The sequence below is a fragment of the Mauremys mutica genome, chromosome 19, assembly GCF_020497125.1.
Source record: "Mauremys mutica isolate MM-2020 ecotype Southern chromosome 19, ASM2049712v1, whole genome shotgun sequence".
Classification (NCBI taxonomy): Eukaryota; Metazoa; Chordata; order Testudines; family Geoemydidae; genus Mauremys; species Mauremys mutica.
In genome coordinates, this window is record NC_059090.1 from 7,612,847 (window position 1) to 7,630,803 (window position 17,957).

At 43.1% G+C, this 17,957-nt stretch overlaps 1 protein-coding gene across 1 annotated transcript; it reads left to right on the forward strand.

The window, feature by feature from the left end:
- The first annotated feature begins 35 nt into the window (after positions 1-35).
- On the forward strand, positions 36-13,325 carry MDH2 (malate dehydrogenase 2). The gene is made up of 9 exons (XM_044993741.1): positions 36-193; positions 4,595-4,763; positions 5,665-5,748; positions 7,518-7,627; positions 8,407-8,532; positions 9,206-9,283; positions 10,652-10,751; positions 11,491-11,642; positions 13,015-13,325. Exons 1-9 carry the CDS (start codon positions 125-127, stop codon positions 13,144-13,146), a joined length of 1,020 nt encoding a protein of 339 aa, XP_044849676.1. The 5' UTR covers positions 36-124; the 3' UTR covers positions 13,147-13,325.
- Positions 13,326-17,957: the final 4,632 nt, after the last annotated feature.

The window sequence follows — 17,957 nt, forward strand, 5'->3', positions numbered from 1 at the left end:
GTTCTCGGCCCGGGCGCGCCTTGAGCGGGGCGGCGCGCGAAATCTCGCGGTGCCGATCTCGCGGGGCTGGCTGCGCGCTGCCTGTGGTGGAGGTCGTTGGAGTCACCGTCCCGCCGGGCCCGTCATGCTGCTCGCCCGCCTCAGCGGCCCCGCCGCCGCCGCGCTCCGCAGGGGCATCGCCACCTCGGCGCAGGTACCGGCCGGGCGGGGGGCCGAGGCCTCCCCGGCCCCCCCCGGGCCCCGCGCTCCCCTCCCCGGCTCTGCCCGCACACGGGCTGGGGAGCGGGGCCTGCCCGGCTCCCCCACCCGCCCCCCTCGGCCGGGGCCCGCGCGCTCCCCCCGCCCCGGCTCTGCCCGCACACGGGCTGGGGAGCGGGGCCTGCCCTGCCCCCCCCCCCCGGGCCCCGCGCTCCCCTCCCCGGCTCTGCCCGCACACGGGCTGCGGCCTCGGGCCCTTCCCCCTCCCCCGCGTGCCGCCGGGGGGTGCGGGCCTGGCGCTGCCGAGCCCTCCCCCATCCCCGGGCGGGCTGCGCTTTGCTGTGCGCAAGGGGAGTCCTTGGCTCCCCCCCCCCCGACTGTTGGGGTGAAGGGGGGGTTCCCGCGCGGCGCCTTTCACCCGGGGGTCGCAGCTTTTGCCACGAGTCTCCCTCCTCGGCCAGGCCGCCCCGCCTGGGCCCCGGAGAGCGCTGGCTGGAGGCAGCCCCCTCCCCTCTCCCGATGGGGGAATCGAGGCGCCAAGGTCACCCAGCACATCCGAGCCCTGACTGCGGGGCCACGCTCCCTCCAGACACATCACTCGCGTCTCCACCCTGCTTCCCCTTTACACGGGGTCGCAGGTGCCAGCGATTCTCCCCCACGCCTTGTGGCCCCATGGCGTGAGTTTGTAGGTCTTAGAATTCAGGCTTTTTCTCATCAAATGTCTCTTGACACTTTCCATCATCCCTTTGGTCCTGCTCATCCGTTTCTGCTGTCCTTCCCATGCTTTCTTTACTTGTTGCTTTTCTCCCCTTCTTATCAGATGTCGAGCCTACCTCAAGTGTGTACTGTCCCACCTGCCTCCCTGGAGATAAATCAGATGTGTTAAAATGGAGTCTTTTCAATATAACTCTACTCTGCTAATGGCATATGTAGACAGTTATGGTGTTACTCTGCTTGTAAAATTTAATACTTATGTTTAAATGACAAGTATTAACTTGAGAAACAAGGTGGATGAGTTAATACCTTTTATTGGACCAACTGTGGTGCAATAAAGCTCTGTATGGCTCGAAAGCTTCTCTTTCACCAACAGAAGTTGCTCCACTAAAAGATATTACCTCACCCACGTTGTCTTTCTAATATTCTGGGACCAGCATGGCTTCAACAACACTGCAGCCAAGTATTAACTTATTTAAGTTGGATCTCATGTTAAATAGTTACTACAAAGAACAAAGCAGATTAGAAGTGGGTCAGAAACCCTGAAATACTGGAGTAAAAGATGGGACATATTGGGCATCTTTAGGTGTCCAGCAACATAAATAGTTGAAGGTATTAATTTTGTGACACTGGGCCAAAAATAAACATGCCATTCTGCTTCTCTATCCCTTTGGTTATTCACTTTTGATCAGGACGGAAGAGGACTCTCATTGGTCAGATGTAGCTAGTAATCAGCAGGTGTGGCAACTGAGTATTGACAACATTTAATGGAGTTGAGAGGTAGATTGGTATTGATTACTTCCATCCTTTCCTGAACATAAGCATCTAATTGTTTCAAAATAGTGATGGGAATTAAGGGTGGAGACTGCTGATTACATGAATAAATTGATTTAAATAGAACTCCAGCCTTCCCCCCCATACCAGAGTCCAATTGCCTTCTATCTTAAGTAAATAATTTCTCAATGGTAAAGTGGTCATTTAAGAGGACTGTGTCATAATTGCAAGAGGAATATAAAGGTGATTGTGTAAAGGGGGTTAATAATAGAAACATTCAAATATCATACTTGGAAATCAACTCACTGCCTATCAGTTTTCTCACAACTTCAAGTCATTTAAGAGATTTACAAGACTTCTTCCCCTAAGTGTGATTTCAAATAATACAGACTTGAGGTTCATTGGTCACTTCATAGCAATACACTGCTTATGACCATTGCTAGTTTTTGATCTTTGCGGGAGAGAGCATTTATGCAGTATTTTACTTCAGTAACAAGCAGGTTGGATTACTGCCAAAGTGAATCCATTTTTTGAAAAACAGTCTAATGACTGTTTTGTCACAGTGATATAGTCTTCTTCCTTTAAAGATAGAGCCACTTAAACAGATTTTTCAAAGGGACTCAAGAGTTTAGGTGCCCAGTTCCCATTGATTCTTAATGGGATTTGGGATCCCAATTCCTTTAGGCCCATTTGAAAATCCCAGCTTTAAACATTAGTAATTAAAGCTATATGATTTTTGTCCTGAGTCAGTACATTCATTTTAAAGGGGCACTGATTCCAATGTACCTTAGCAATATAACTCTCAGTAAATAAACTTTCTTCTATTAAACTTCAACTACATTTAATCTTCCTTCTAAAAATATGCACATGAGGCAGTGCAGAGGTGAGAATGCAAAACTTCATTTTTGGCAACCCTTATATGAGTCAGAAACTACCTCTGAAAAATGCAGCAGGTAACCTAGTCTAAACAATAAGTATTAATGAATATTCACTCTCTGCAATCTAAGTGGATAGACTTCTTAATCAGGAACCAAGAGCAGAGTTCTGCATGGCAAAAGCTAACTGCTAAAATTAGTATCTTCTATATTTTTCATATTTCCGTTTTCAAGCAGTAGTGCTAAGCACACTCATTCAAGAAATCTTATCCAAAGACTTGCACTCAGCTTTTATGCTAACCCATGCAACCTGATTGCTGGTTAGGAGCATACCTTTGTGTGTTCATGTACTGCTTGTTAAAGGCTCAAAATTGTCAATCAGGCATAGTAAAGGTCCTCTGGTCACAGAAGACGGTACAGCAAGGGAGTACGGGTGTTCTCTCTCACTGCTTTCCCAGTGTGTCTTCATCCTGATCTAGTGCTGTCAGATGGCAGTTTAGTTACGTGAGTTGGGTTTCATCAACTAGCGATCTATTGTAGAGGATAAAGGCTTCATAATGATTCACCGGACTATACCATTTTAACACTGCAGTTAAGTGGTTCCTGCCACTCCAATGGCAAAAGTGATGCAAAGCTTATTTGAAAACACAGGAATTTAGCTGCCACATCTCAGGATTTTTCTTCACTGCATTGTTAGTTTGAACTGTAACTCAAGATTTGCCCCTAATGCAACTCCTGTCCACAAACACATCTAGCTTGATCATGGTGCTTTAAGCTAGAGCTATCTGGCCTGTTATGGAGTGGGGGTTGAAGCCCAAGTGCTGCTAACACTGGAGCTGGTAATGTAATGGAGATGCAGCAGCTCAAGATACAGCTCATCAGCTGCTAATCCAATAAGTAGCTGGAGCAGCCTGCAGCATGGTCACTCACTCAGCTAGCTTAGGAGGAAAGCAGATTCTTTCTTCTAATATTGGCAACTAAAACTGGAATAGCCACAGAATTCTGTATCCCTAATAAATCAGAAGGTAGACCCATAGCTAGGGCCCTACCAAGTTCACGGTCCATTTTGGTCAATTTCATGGCCATAAGATTTTAAAAATCATAAATGTCATGATTTCAGGTATTTAAATGTGAAATTTCAGGGTGTTGTAATTATAGGGGTCCTGACCCAAAAAGGAGGGGTGTGTGTGTCACAAGGTTATTGTAGAGGGGGTTGCAGTACTGCTACCCTTACTTCTGCGCTGCTGCTGGCAGCAGAACTGCCTTCAGAGCTGGGCAGCTGGAGCGTGTCGGCTGCTGGCTGGGAGCCCAGCTCGGAAGGCAGAGCCGCTGGCAGCAGCAGCAGCACAGAAGTAAGAGTGGCGTGGTATGGTATCGCCATCCTTCTGCCCTGCTTCTGGCGGGGCGCTGCCTTCAGAGCTGGGTGCCTGGCCAACAGCCGCTGCTCTCCAGCTGCCCAGCTCCGAACGCAGCGCAGAAGTAAGGGTAGCAATACTGTGACCCTCCTTCAATAACTTTGCAACCCCACTGCAACTTTCTTTTGGATCAGGGCCCCCAATTTGAGAAAAGTTGGTCTTCTCCCATCAAATGTGTACAGTATAGGGTAAAAGCACACAAAAAAACAGTTTTCACGGTCCATGATGTGTTTTTCATGGCCATGAATTTGGTAGGGTCCTGCTCCTAGCAGAGTTCTGGATGGCATTTGTCATGGGGGAAAATTTTCCAAATTTAGAGACAATTGTTTGAGTACCTTTTCCTTACTGAAAAGAATCCAGCTTTGAAGAAGCATGCATCTTTTAAATGTTTCTTATCTCTCCTAAGACTTGCTACTGATACTCCCTTCAAGAAATTATCTCTTCCATAAGAGTTTAGTTTTGAATCCAGTTTGCCCGCTGTCTGTTTTAAAAACAAAACTCAGCTGAGACAAATAGAGCTCTTCAAAAATCAGAAGCAAATTAAGTGTGATGAAGGCTCCAAAGCCATTACTGAGTAACTACTAAAAACATCTGTGTCCTTCTTTCTTTTCTCCTCAGAGCAATGCTAAAGTGGCCGTGCTTGGTGCCTCTGGAGGGATTGGCCAACCTCTTTCCCTTCTACTGAAGAATAGCCCCTTAGTGAGCAACCTCAACCTGTATGATATTGCTCACACCCCTGGCGTTGCAGCTGACCTCAGCCACATTGAGACAAGAGCCAATGTCAAAGGTATTGTAAGTCATTATTAATTATCTGAGGCATATTACTGTGCACACAGAGGTCCTAGATTGAAATGATTCTTCCTATGTGTAGGATACACACCTATATATATCTATATCTATATATAAATTTTGATGTGGGGAACTACTTGTCTTTTATAAATAATTACATTCCTGTTAACTTGAATCTAAAACTGGAAATAGCTTATTTCTCCAAATAACTTCTCAGAACAAGATTTAGTTAAATAGATCAGCTGCTGCTAAGATAGAACATCTTTACCTACTTTTTGTCCACTGAAAAACTGTTTCTGATTAGTGTGAAAGTTCACACTGGCTACCAGAATAAATTCAGTAAAAACAGAGAAATTTGATCGTAGAATTTAGCTAGCAGCTGTATTTTCTTGTGTCGATAAACTCAGAACTTTGTAAGAAAATACAGTTACCATAGTGTAGCTCTTTGAGAGAGCCTGTCTGAATCTACACTCCTAGAATGAATCTCCCAACGGTGTGGCTTGGTACAGGCACTCTCAAAGAAAAATTCTATCTAAACTTTCGCTTTTACGATATATTTACTCTTCTGGTTTCCATTTCATTTATAGAGTTTGTTATCAAAGGAGAAAGTTTTGCTTACTGCTTGATAGGAGGCATAGGGATTTGTTTTGATTCATGGAATATCATTACAAACATTTCTTCTGAGGACAGAGGTATTTGCATATTAGATTGAGTCCCTCTAGTAAAATTCAGCCATTCTCATTCTAAGGATGAAATTAATATTGAAGGCGAAGGCTACATTAAAAATTAACATGGATATCCTTAAACACACAGTTTCATACACTACTAAATTTGATTTGGACAGTTTAATCTTTCACTGGAACAGTGAAATGTATAGTTACCTGGATCTTCCATTGTAGGTTTTATTGGATCTGAGCAGTTGCCAGACTGTTTGAAGGGCTGTGAAGTTGTAGTTATTCCTGCAGGAGTCCCTAGAAAACCAGGTAGGTCTTAATTTTATTGAACGTAGCCCTCTAAAATGTTTGGATTATTGTGGTAAGGCCTGAAATGCTACACCAATACTTCAAGTCCCTCAGAAGATCATCTTGGGCTTAGAGCACTGGATGGACTCTGGCATTTGGGGTCTGTTTCTGGCTGTGCCATAGAATTCCTGTGAGACATTAGACAATCTGTTTCCAAGTTCCTCATCTGTAAAAGGGAGATACACACCTGCAAGGTAGACAAGTATTTAATGAATTATTGAATATATGAGGCACTCATGCTAGAGTTATGAGCATCATAGAAAAGCCCATAAGGCTTCATGCTGAAATAGTACTGATAGACATTCCAGGGTCAAAACTTCATTTTATCCTGCTGGTAACTGGGACTAGAGACCAGTTTTGGAAGCATAAAAATTAATGTAGTACTGGCACTTTTATAGTACTGTCCCTTCAGAGGATCTGAGAACTGTACAAATATTAATGAAGTTCACAACCCCCTTGTGATGTATTACCTGAATTTTACAAATGAGTGGAAATTGCCTTTTCTTTGTTGGTGTTTGGGGTTGTGGGTGTGGTGTGTTTGGTTTTTTTTCTAAAGTCATACAGGGAGTCTATTCACAGCTCTGCTATATAAACCCAGACTTCTTGACTCTAAATCTTGTTCTTCCACACTACTGGTTACGTTCCTAACACAATAGTTTAAGAACATAAGAATGGCCATACTGGGTCAGATCAATGGTCCATGTAGCCAATTATCCTGTATTCTGACAGTGGCCAGTGCCAGATGCTTTGGAGGGAATGAAAAGAATGGGGCAATTGAGTGATCCATCCCCTGTTGTCCAGTCCTAGCTTCTGGCAGTCAGAGGATTAGGGGCACCCAGAGCATAGGGTTTCGTTCCGTTACCATCTTGGCTAATAGGTCCATCAATGGCTATCTTCCTGGAACTTACTAATTTTTTTAACCTAGTTATACTTTTGGCCTTCACAAAGAGGGCTGTGGCACCCATACAATGAGCAGAGTATCCATATTTGACTGTTAATGACAAGATACTACAGTGATAAGGGACTTTTAAGTACCTGGATGCATACAATGGGGTAAAAACTGTGCACCTGCCCCTACATTGTGCACTCTTCTTTGAATGAGTGCCTTGACTGGTATTTGTCCAGATTGATGTGGTGATAGTAATACATTAGGCTGCTGTCTGTATCACCTGGGTTAGGACCTGGGGCACCTGCTCCCAAGGCCAGTAGGTAGTCAAGCATATTTCAGGAGTGAGAAGTTTTGAATATGTCTACACTGTGGAGACTACAAGAAGAACTACACTGTCATAGCTATGCTAACGTAACCCTGTAGTGTAGACACAACCTGCACCAGTAGAATGGATTTTCCATTGCTGTAGGAACGCCATCTCTCCAAGCAATCTGTTAGGAGTTAGGTTGGCATAGCTACATCGATCAGGAATGTGGACCTTTCACACCCCTGACCAGTGTGGCTATGTTGACCTAACTTTTCAGTGTGTAGCAGCCTAAGTCTCTTACTAGCCTAAGCTAGTTGTAAGGGATAACCTTGACACTAGCCTTGGAGGACATGAATTGCCTTCTCGAAAGTGGAGAGTCTCCAGCCAGCAGAAGTAGGCAGGAATTCGGTGGGGTCTGACAACACTGATCTCTCCTGGTGTTATGATTGAGTAGGGCATGCTCATGTTCCTGACCACTGTAATGGGAACAACTTGGCCAACATCTGGAATGATATTCAAATTGTTGATTCCCAGGTATGACCCGTGATGACCTGTTCAATACCAACGCTACCATTGTTGCGAATTTGACGACTGCTTGTGCCAAGCACTGTCCAGAAGCCATGATCTGCATTATTGCTAACCCGGTAAACATTGTCTGGGAGACTCTGGATACGTAGTGGAGAGTAGCTAAGGGACTAGCAACGTTAGTTAACTGACTGTATTAACAAGCCAAGAATTCATGTTGTACCATCCTTATTAATATATTTTCCAATCTTGTCATGACTGAAAACAAATTGGCTAGAACTAGATTTCCAAGTTCATGTTTAAGTGATGTGAATATGACCAGTTCCATAGGTATAAAATGGTATAGAGGCCCTAAGCAAACAAATACGGAGTACACCCACAAGAGACAGCTACACAGGATTTATAGATTTACCAGTAAATTAGTCTGCTTTAGAGGCTTTGGTTCTTTAACATGTAGCCCTTCATAACATGAATGAACCAGTGAATGTCTTGAGCCAGGCTTGATGAAGTATTATTTCAGCCAGTCTGAGTTCTGCTCTTCAGTTTAGTTATTAACAAAGATTTTGAATAAATTGTTGTTTGCTGAATGCATTTAATACAGGAAAACCGCACACTAGTGTGTACAGAGGTATTTGAGCACTACTGGCAGCTTGCTTTTGTATTAAAAATTGTGATAGTACAGTAAAAATGACATCAGAGGTATTGTAAAGAGGTTCACTCTGTACCCTGTTAGTGAGATCTGATTATATTATAATTGTCTCTAAACAAAAGCTCAGTTTTGTAATGATTGTTTTGTTTGATATTTACATGGTAAGGGTTTGTAAACCTGTTAAAACTTGATAAATAGCTATTAAAGTATTAGAGTGGTAATGCATGCCTACGTGCTTCTCAATTATAGGTAAATTCTACCATTCCAATAACCTCTGAAATTTTTAAGAAGCATGGGGTTTATAATCCCAACAGAATCTTTGGTGTTACCACACTGGACATTGTCAGAGCAAATACTTTTGTGGCTGAACTTAAGGTAGGTTGTAATCTTCCTGCTTCGATTGATTTGTCACTGTGAACCTTTATCATGGATGTTAGCAACGCTCTTTGTCATAAATCATGAGTGAACAGAGCCGAGTGGTCTCGGATTCCCGAAGAACTGGAGGATGAGGGGGATATGATTTGATATTTCCAGTCTTTGGAGAGTCTAAGGACAGGATCTCTGTCCTTCATGGTGCAGTTGTACTCAGAATTTCGTAGCTGCACCTTGAGAGTCTGAGCCACATGTTTACCTTATTGACTGGCATTTTTACTCCTGCTACTGCAAGAGTCCAATGCAACTGTGGAAGGGTGAGCTGGTTTCTAACATGCCCCACTGAGCAACAGACTTGTTGCAGGATGTTGTCTCGTGGAAGAACAGCTTGACTTTCGTACGCCAGGTGGAGTTTGTAGTGCTGGCCTTTCAGTTCATTTATGAAAGCCTAGTGAGAGTAAGGTCACTGGGATAACAAGCCGATTTCTATGATGTGGTTTTAATTCATTCTTCAGAATGTGACTAGACTACACTGTTTCCATTATTCTGCACCATGTAGCATTACATTGCAGATGTCTGATTAAATGTCCAGGGCACAATGTTTCTAAAGGCATACTGGTTTTCTTGCCCAGATGCTTTTAAAAAATAATTACTAAAGCCATGAGTTTTCCTGCAGGGCTTAGATCCAGCTCGAGTAAATGTTCCCGTTATTGGTGGTCATGCAGGGAAGACTATCATCCCTCTGATCTCTCAGGTATGTTACAATAAATACTCAATGTATGGAAATGTTCTGACTTCCCTGCTCCCATTCAGTATTGCATTAGTGTTAATCTGAAATGCTGTTGCTGATATCTCTTTCCAGCCATCTGTGTGTACTCATTCACAAGGGGCGGTGTTGTACGATTGGAAATTCATTCTGCACACTTCCAAAGTCCTAAACCTAAATTCCTCTGACTTTTAAAGTGCCATAAACTTATGTGGCATTTGAGAGTAGACCTTTTTCCTCAAGGAGCTTTTAGTCTGATAGACAAGACCATGGCACATCCTCTTAGGGAAGAGATCTGGGAGAGATCATTAGTATTTGCATTTCTGTGACATTCACTAGATTATGTGTACACTTCACAACCGTAAATGAATTAAGCTGCATCCACCTCTGAGAAATGTCAGTAACTAAAGCACAGAAATTAAATGAGTGGCCTAGGGTTGTATGGGGAGTCTTTGGGCAGAAATGAGTCGAAAACCCACATCTGACTCCCAGTCCTGTGCCTGAAACACAAGCCTTTGAGAAACAGGAAGGAAGGAACCCTGGAAGTGGGTTGTTGAAAGGATAGGAGACGCATGATAGATGAGTGGTAAAAAGACATGATGGGAACAGTAAGGAGAGAGGGCTGAGAATGGGAAGAATTATGCTCAGGTGTAAGTGAGGAGCGTGATTATATAGTGTTAGGAAGGGAAGGTCAGGGATCTGGAGTTCGATGTAGTAAAGGTGGGTGGCCACAATGACTGGTAAAGATTTTAGCAGTGCGGGGAGCACATTTGTCAACAGTTGGTGTGGATGATGTCTGTAATAGAACAGAGGACTTTAAGTGTTCAAAATCCTTGTAAACACCAGCAGCAGACAAGGTTTTCAGCAGTGTGTATCCAGAGACCTTTCCTTGATGTAATCCCCTGTGCTAGAGGTGTGGAAACCATTAGCGTATAGCTTTGAGAAGTCAAAAGCCTACTGTGCCCATTACTCGGAGGGAGTTTGTCTGGTGAAAGAGGCTGCAAGATGGGTCTCCCGGGTTCTCTGCCTAGTTCTACCATTAAGCAGCAATTTGACCTTGGGCGAATCACTTGGTGTGATCTAGCTCTATTTATAATCAGTGAGAGTTTCTCTGTTGGCTCTGATGGCAACTGGATCAGGCCGCATAATAGCTCTGCCTATGTCTGAAATGGGGATACTTGTCTGCCTGCTTTGGATGTTGCATATTAACATTTTTAAAGCATTTTGACTGTGCTCTGATGAAAATTGCCATAAAAATTATAAAAAATACTGTGTGGGTATTTAGGCCTCTAAAGCATTATAATGATCATAAATGGATGTTGAGATTTACTGATAACTGATACCTTTCCATTTTAGTGTACACCGAAAGTGGAGTTCCCTCAGGATCAATTGGAGACACTTACAGGCAGAATTCAGGAGGCTGGTACTGAAGTTGTGAAAGCTAAAGCAGGAGCAGGTTGGTTTTTGGAAACTGTTCTGAATCTTAATTGTTTGACCAGTTCTGAGTGACCTACTGTATGGAATCTATTATTGTGCAACAACCCTCTTCACCAGCAAATTAAAGTCGTCAAACACTTACTACTAAAATGGCATGCTAGTGGCCAAAAGTTATTCTTTGCTGTTAGGTTCAGGGCTTTTGATCTTGTGCTATGACATCCCTTGCACTTGACGAGTGCACTGTTAAATATGAACAGTTAAGCACAACTCTTGTCCTTTCCTGCTCCCTTCGGCTATACAGCTCTTCATTTTTTTATTTAAAAAAAAACAAAACAGAAAACTTGCTTATCTCATTGCAGCACAGGGGGGAGTAAGGACCAGCTAGTGCAAATGTGAAAAAACAAGCCGAGGAACTTCACAAAGGAAAAATTATTCTCCTTTTGATAGATAGTGCAGTAAAAGGCAACACCCCTCCCCCCCAATGTAACCTCTTTAAAATAAAAGATGCCCTTGGTGTGGTGGGGACAAGTTCTGATGCTTCTGAAGTATTTAAAATACGTAATCACAAGCTCAGAAGATATTGTGGCAGCCACCTAGCCCAAAATGTGCCACTGTTATTCAAATGGCAGAGACTATAAACCAGTTTCCTTCCTACACTAGTACTAACTTCTCAATTGGGCGTAAAGTTTAAACAACAAGTGTATAAGTCCATACCACTAGGATCTCTAATATTTTTGTTCTGACTCCTGTTTGCACAGGATCTGCCACCTTATCTATGGCATATGCTGGTGCCAGGTTTGTCTTTTCTGTCCTGGATGCAATGAATGGAAAGGAAGGGGTTATTGAATGTTCCTTTGTTAGATCGGAAGAAACAGAGTGCCCATACTTCTCCACACCTTTGCTACTTGGGGTATGTATCTTGGATGGCAATGCTTTTAACTGGCATGTTTAATGTAATAAATTGTACTTTATTAAGCAGGAAGGATGTTGCATTAGCCAAGCAAGCTAATTCTGCAACACTTGCTCAGAATGCATTTTAACACTTTGGATACTTGGTTCAGGCTTCTAATAATCATATTCTAATGTTTTTTTTTAGAACGGGCAGTGGCCTAACTCATGAAGCTATTTTAATTTCTCATTAAAAATGTCAAGGACTATGGAATATTTTAAACAAATCTGCAATAGCTTTTGCACTCCTGGTGTTTCAACATAACTAAATATGAGAAGGGCTTCGCTATTTTAGTAACTTATTTGCTCAGGCAAATGCAAACTTCATGTATCAGTTGCTTCCTGTCCTTAGTTCTGCATTTGAATTGACTGGGTAACCAGGTCCTCTATTTTAAATCAGTGTCTCGGCCTGAACTTTTAGTTCCTAGTCACTCTATATAGGAGGTTGTAGTGTCTCCATTTATGAAGAGCTTTCAAAACATCAATAAAAGCCCAGTTGTTTGGTCACCTTCACTTAATCTACTAAAAAAAATCCTTTACACATTAACTTGTGTGTGTGGAAGTCACACTGAGGCTTTCAAACTTCTTCTGGTGTCCGGGAATTGCAGTTTGGCCAGTACAGATGCTGGGTTAAGGATTGTGCTGTGGCCTTTGGAAGTGACATAAGAGTTTTGTAGTGTCATTAAAACACAGTAATGCAATTTATTTTATGTGGACTATGTAAAGAGAAGCTTTTGAGGCAACAAAAACAAAGGTGAGCTTCAGTCCTTGAAGGAAGGAATTACTTACGGACAGTGTTGGGGTATCATACTCACCCTGAGTAGACAGAAGCAAAGACTGCATTGGAATAAGTGGGCCAGGAGGTCAGATTCAGGATGGTAGTCTCTAAACTCTGTGGGCTCTAGAAAGCTAGAAGGGTAACTTTGAAGTAGATTTGAAAATTCATTGGAAGTCACTGGTGAAAATGTATGATAGTCTTCTTCCTGCAGAGTAAATTTCATGTCCTTGGACTAGTGTGTGGCTTTAGGAAAACAACAACACACTTGAGGGGAAGAGGTGAAAGCACCAAAGGAGCTGATCTCTGAGCTCCTCTTCTAGGAATGACTCAGTCCTAAAATTATACAGGACACATTCTTCCCCCATCCTGACTAGGGGGTAGGAAATTCATATTGAAATATAGTAGCTATGTATGAACTGCTTTGAGACTCTCCCACAGATATACCAATTGTTTTTTAAACCCAAGTTTAACCCTCTAACTAGACACAGATATGAAAGCTATTCCTTGCTAAAGAATGCAGTGATTGTGTAACCCTAAAACCCTTCTTCCCTGTCAGAAAAATGGAATTGAGAAGAATCTAGGTATTGGCAAGATCTCTCCGTATGAAGAAAAGATGATAGCTGAGGCCATGGCTGAGCTGAAAGCTTCTATCAAGAAGGGAGAGGAGTTTGCGAAGAGCATGAAGTGAAGAGTGGATAGGGAAGAAGAATCACAGTTTCCTTAATTTATTAAGGCATCATGTCACTTTAAAAGACTCCAGATGCAAAGCCTGAGCTTTGATCAAAGTCACTCTGTATTAGTGTATTATCTGCTCTCAATTGGAATTCTACTCATCAATAAAACAGCCTCCTATTTTTTTTCAGGGTACTCATTGTGGAACTCTCCTATGTGACTTCTGGCTTTCTAAAGCTGGAAATGCTCAAATATGAGAATGGGCAACAGTATTTCAAAGATTACACTTTCAGGTCTCACCCATACTGCAACACTAAGTTATGCTGCCATTTGCCTACTTGATATTCACAAACACAAGATCAATACTTCCTTCCTTCCATGAAGGGAACATAGTAACATATGCAGAAGCTGATACGTACTCCATAATTACTTGAGCTCCTCGTTAGTCAGATTTAGTCTCTGGAAAATCCTGAGGGTCACTTCTGGAGAAATTTTGGGAGCTTCTTGAGTAAATCGAACATCACCCTCTAGAGGAGAGGCAAATGGACTTGACCAACTGTTGCAACAAGATATGCTCCAGTTAAAGAATCCAGTTAAATTAAAGAGAAATTTTCCCATTGCTTTGTAATATTCCATTCTGTAGCTGCATCAGGCTTCCCTAGCACAAATCTGCAGGACATCACCTCAGGCTTGGCCTTGCAAATCCCTTGAGCAGCTTCTTTGTAAAACTAGCAAAGACCAGGCTACTGAAAATGGCCAGTACCCCCAGACCATTGTAACATTCACCACAATTAGTGGCAGACAGGTAGACCCACCTAGTTCTAACCTCTGATATATAATACAACAAGCGACTTCTATCCACACAGCCTTTTCCTCATTTTACTAAAATCTTCATTTTTGAAGGCTTTTACTCTCTAGATGGTGCTGTTCTCCCAAGGCTTGCATTCTAGCAGTGGTCTGTTCGATATAGCGTTGCTATGTGCTACACTAGACAGCAGGCTCTCATGAAGACAACAGTAATGTTGGGACAGTTTATAAAAGGAGGAACGTCTCTGGTCAGGCTGCCAAGTCAGTCACCAGAAACTGGCTTCTGCTGCTAGTCATCCTGAGCCTAAACTTCTGGAGAGGCAAAGAATACAGCTGAGAGGAAAGGCGAGCTGAAATGCCAAGCATTCACTTCTATCTTGCAGGAGGATCCAAGTGATTTATCGGCACTACTCTCATTTAACACAGTTTAACTAACTAAACCAAGGTCTCAGCCAAGACTTGGTGGGAAAACTGACTGCAATCATAGAATCTCAGGGTTGGAAGGGACCTCAGGAGGTATCTAGTCCAACCCCCTGCTCAAAGCAGGACCAATCCCCAAATAAATCCTGCTTTTGACTCTACTTCTGCTATTACTGACTTGTATTACCATTGTGCCCCCTTTCACATAACAAACCTCTGAGTGCGACCCTCCCGCCTTATAAATTAAAAACACTTTTAAAATATATTTAACACCATTAAAAATGCTGGATGCCATGTGGGGTTTTAGGTGGAGGCTGACTGCTCGTGATCCCCTCCCCCATATAATAATCTCACAACCCCGTGAGGGGTCCTGACCCCCAGTTTGAGAACCCCTGTGCTAGGTGCTATACATTAGTAAACTGCCTTATATAACCAAAATGAATAAGATACTGTCATGGCAGTTGAATCAAATCACATACAGAGGTCTTGTCTACATGGGTGAATTTACCAGCATTGCTATAGTTATGCTTTGGAGGAAACAAGCTACTCCATAAAAGGACACTTATTCCAAGCAAGTGTACTGGTATAGTAATGCCAGTAAATCTCTTTGGATAGACAAACCTGAGTCACGGCAAATAACACATGGCACTGGATTGGCTCTACCTTCCCTTCTATTTGATGCCTGGTCCTGCATCAGGCATTTCTTAGCCCAAGGGCAGGACTTGCCATGGCCTGTGAAATGCCCCTATGGTAATATGGGTATCGTGTTGGAAGGGATTCTTACCCTAAATGGGATAAATAGAAACTTACTCTATTTAAAGCATGAGGTCAGGATCTTAATTCTTGTTTCCAGGGTTCATGAGCTTTCCTCTATTGCCTGCTGCTTCAGCATTCCTTGGTAAGGTGTAAAGCAGGTGTCACCTTTCCAGATGATCATCTCAGACCCAAGAGAAAAGGGTGAAAGACACCAATTTCAGCACAGGTAGAGCATGCATTTAGCTTTTTGCTATGACTTCGCTCCTAGTATGTGGGACCTAAGGTCACAATTATCTGATCAGCTGTTTTGCTGTTTAGGCTGAGGAGGGGATCATTAGTTAGAGAGCAGCTGAGAGTCCTTAAAAACAAGAACCAAAAAGGAAATAATTAGTAAGTGATTACTACAAATGTGCTGTGCAGGATATTATCCTCTACAGACTCCATGGGGCTTGCAGAAATGAGCGGTGTTCTATTTTTGCACTGAAAAATTAGTGGTTAAAATACAAAGTGGTGAACTGAAACAGTCTTGAGTTCTGTGACGGAGGGCTTACCAGGCTAACTTTATGTAGAAAACTGTTCAGGACTTCCATACTAGATGTCACATTTAGATTAATAATACCTAGCTCTCCTATAACACTTTCTATCAGGTCTCAAAGTGCTTCACAGTCTTTTTTTAAATGTATGTAGTGGCCCATTGTTGCTCTTGTTTAGCAATCCTCAACTGATAGATGAGCTGAGTTGTCTTTAAATTGCACCCATGACAACTTCAGTTCCTACTTTGTTCTATATTTAGTGATGAGCTAGAAAGGAGAGTGAACTCAACCCCGATAAACCTGCAGCCAACGCACGTGGGCGAGGGACAGCAGATTGTCATAGCTGCAGTTGGGGAACTAGGGGCTGTAGATTTCCCCAGAAGGGAGGGAGACTTAAATGGTCCTGATTCTGGTGTAACTCCAAAAAGGCAGATTAAATCCCCAGGTAACGGTGACTGTTTGTACTGTAGCACCTAGGGGCTCCGGTCATGGGCCAGCACCTCAGGGTGCTAGGTGCTGAACCAACACTGAACTAACAGACAGTCCCTGCGCTAAAGAACTGTCTATATCTAACTCCAATTACCTCGTCCAAGGGTTTAGTTTTAAGAATTCCGAACTCTTTGGCTGGAACTCTCTTGCCTGGTTTCTAGAGCTGAGCTACTTTTCCAGGTTTATTTTGTACATACATAGTTTTCCCCTGTCAGGCCCAGCTCATCATTGTACGTGGCTTGGGCTTTTGTTTTAGTGACCAACTATCTTAGCCTTCTCTGCTCAGCTGGGGGTACCCACATTCTGCCACTCAGGGGAGAGTGGCAGAGAGAGAGGGGAGAAAAGTGAATATTTAGCAGTTTTTCTCATTCAACTCCTGGGGAAGCGGCAGTAGTATTTATTGGCCGTGATGGGGTTATATTTTAGTAACACTGCCAGGTCTCCTATGATTCCAAGATGGCATCAGCTGGGAACTATTGCTATACAGGTTCTTGTATAGTGCTTATCATTGTGGTATCGGCACCTGGCTTGTGAGATCCTGTATCCATAGGAGACCCAGAATGCTAATGGTAAGAATGCACAACTCTCTATTATAACGTTAGAGGCAGGTAAAAGATGAAAACAAGCTCTGCAGTTGGTTTATCCTCTATATTTCCCTTGGGGCAAGTTTTAATATAGTTAAGATATCCTTCAGGGTTAACCCTTTAGTGAATCTTCCTTCTTAGGCTGTGTCAGGCTGGTGGGTGGATTGCTCCACCCTATAAATACATGAAGTACATTGAACATTAAAAGAGATCCCGCTAATCTGAGAAATAGAACAGAGCAAGCTCATCTTTAGTATAAAGAAATGCAGAAGATAACACATGGGAATTAATAACAGACTCTACCAATCGAAGAGAGGAGAATCTTATCAAGGAACCAGCTCCACAGAAGAGATTTATGGGTAATTGAATAAAATGTGGTGCCTGACCCTGAAGACTGATGCTGTTGCAAAGAGCAACTAGTGCAGCTCTGGGCTGTGTTTGCACTGGCATCTTTTGCTAGACAATGTTCCATGAAGGAATGTTGAGCTGATCTTGCGTGGCATTTTCCATGTTCCCATCCCGCTGCATTGATAAGGCTGCACCGGCAGTGCAGTGCTGGGTTCTCTTTAAAAGGGATACTAAGAGACCAGAGAATAGCAACCACAGGCCCTGAGCGTATAACATACTGGGAAAGAATAAATGAATTAAAACATTTCACCTGCAAAAATTCACTTTGGGGCAGTGTGGTGATGATACTGATTTAGAAGGTAAAAGAAGCAGCCATTGGGCACTATTAATGAATCAAGGGGAAGTGCATTAAAGCTTGAGCGTGATACATTGAACTTGTATAGGAAGAAAAATGGCTTGACAATGCGGGAGTGGAGTGGTTTGTGGAGTGCAATAATTACAGCTCAGACAAGCTGGTTAGATAATCATATGGAAAGCCTGGCACCAAGGGCATCTTGCGGAGGCAGGTGGCTGGACTTAAGCCGGGAGGTCCCTGCCGCAGCAGAAGCTGGTGACATTGGGTTATTGTTTGATTATGGGCTTCATTTCCACCTGGAGCTGGTGAGCAGTCAACCAAGGTGGTTTGCTGAAAAGGAGGCTGCCTCTCAGACCTGCTCCTGTCTGACCCGATAGGTGCACCCTTCCAGTGGGCTCCTCTATCCAAGGCTATGTTGCTCCTTGGCTCTGTGGTGGCTACTTCTCTTCCTTTTGTTTCTGAGAGCTAAATCTGCTTGCTAGTACTCAGTGCAAGTAAATGGGCTGTGAGTTGGGAAGGGATGGACTCACTCTTT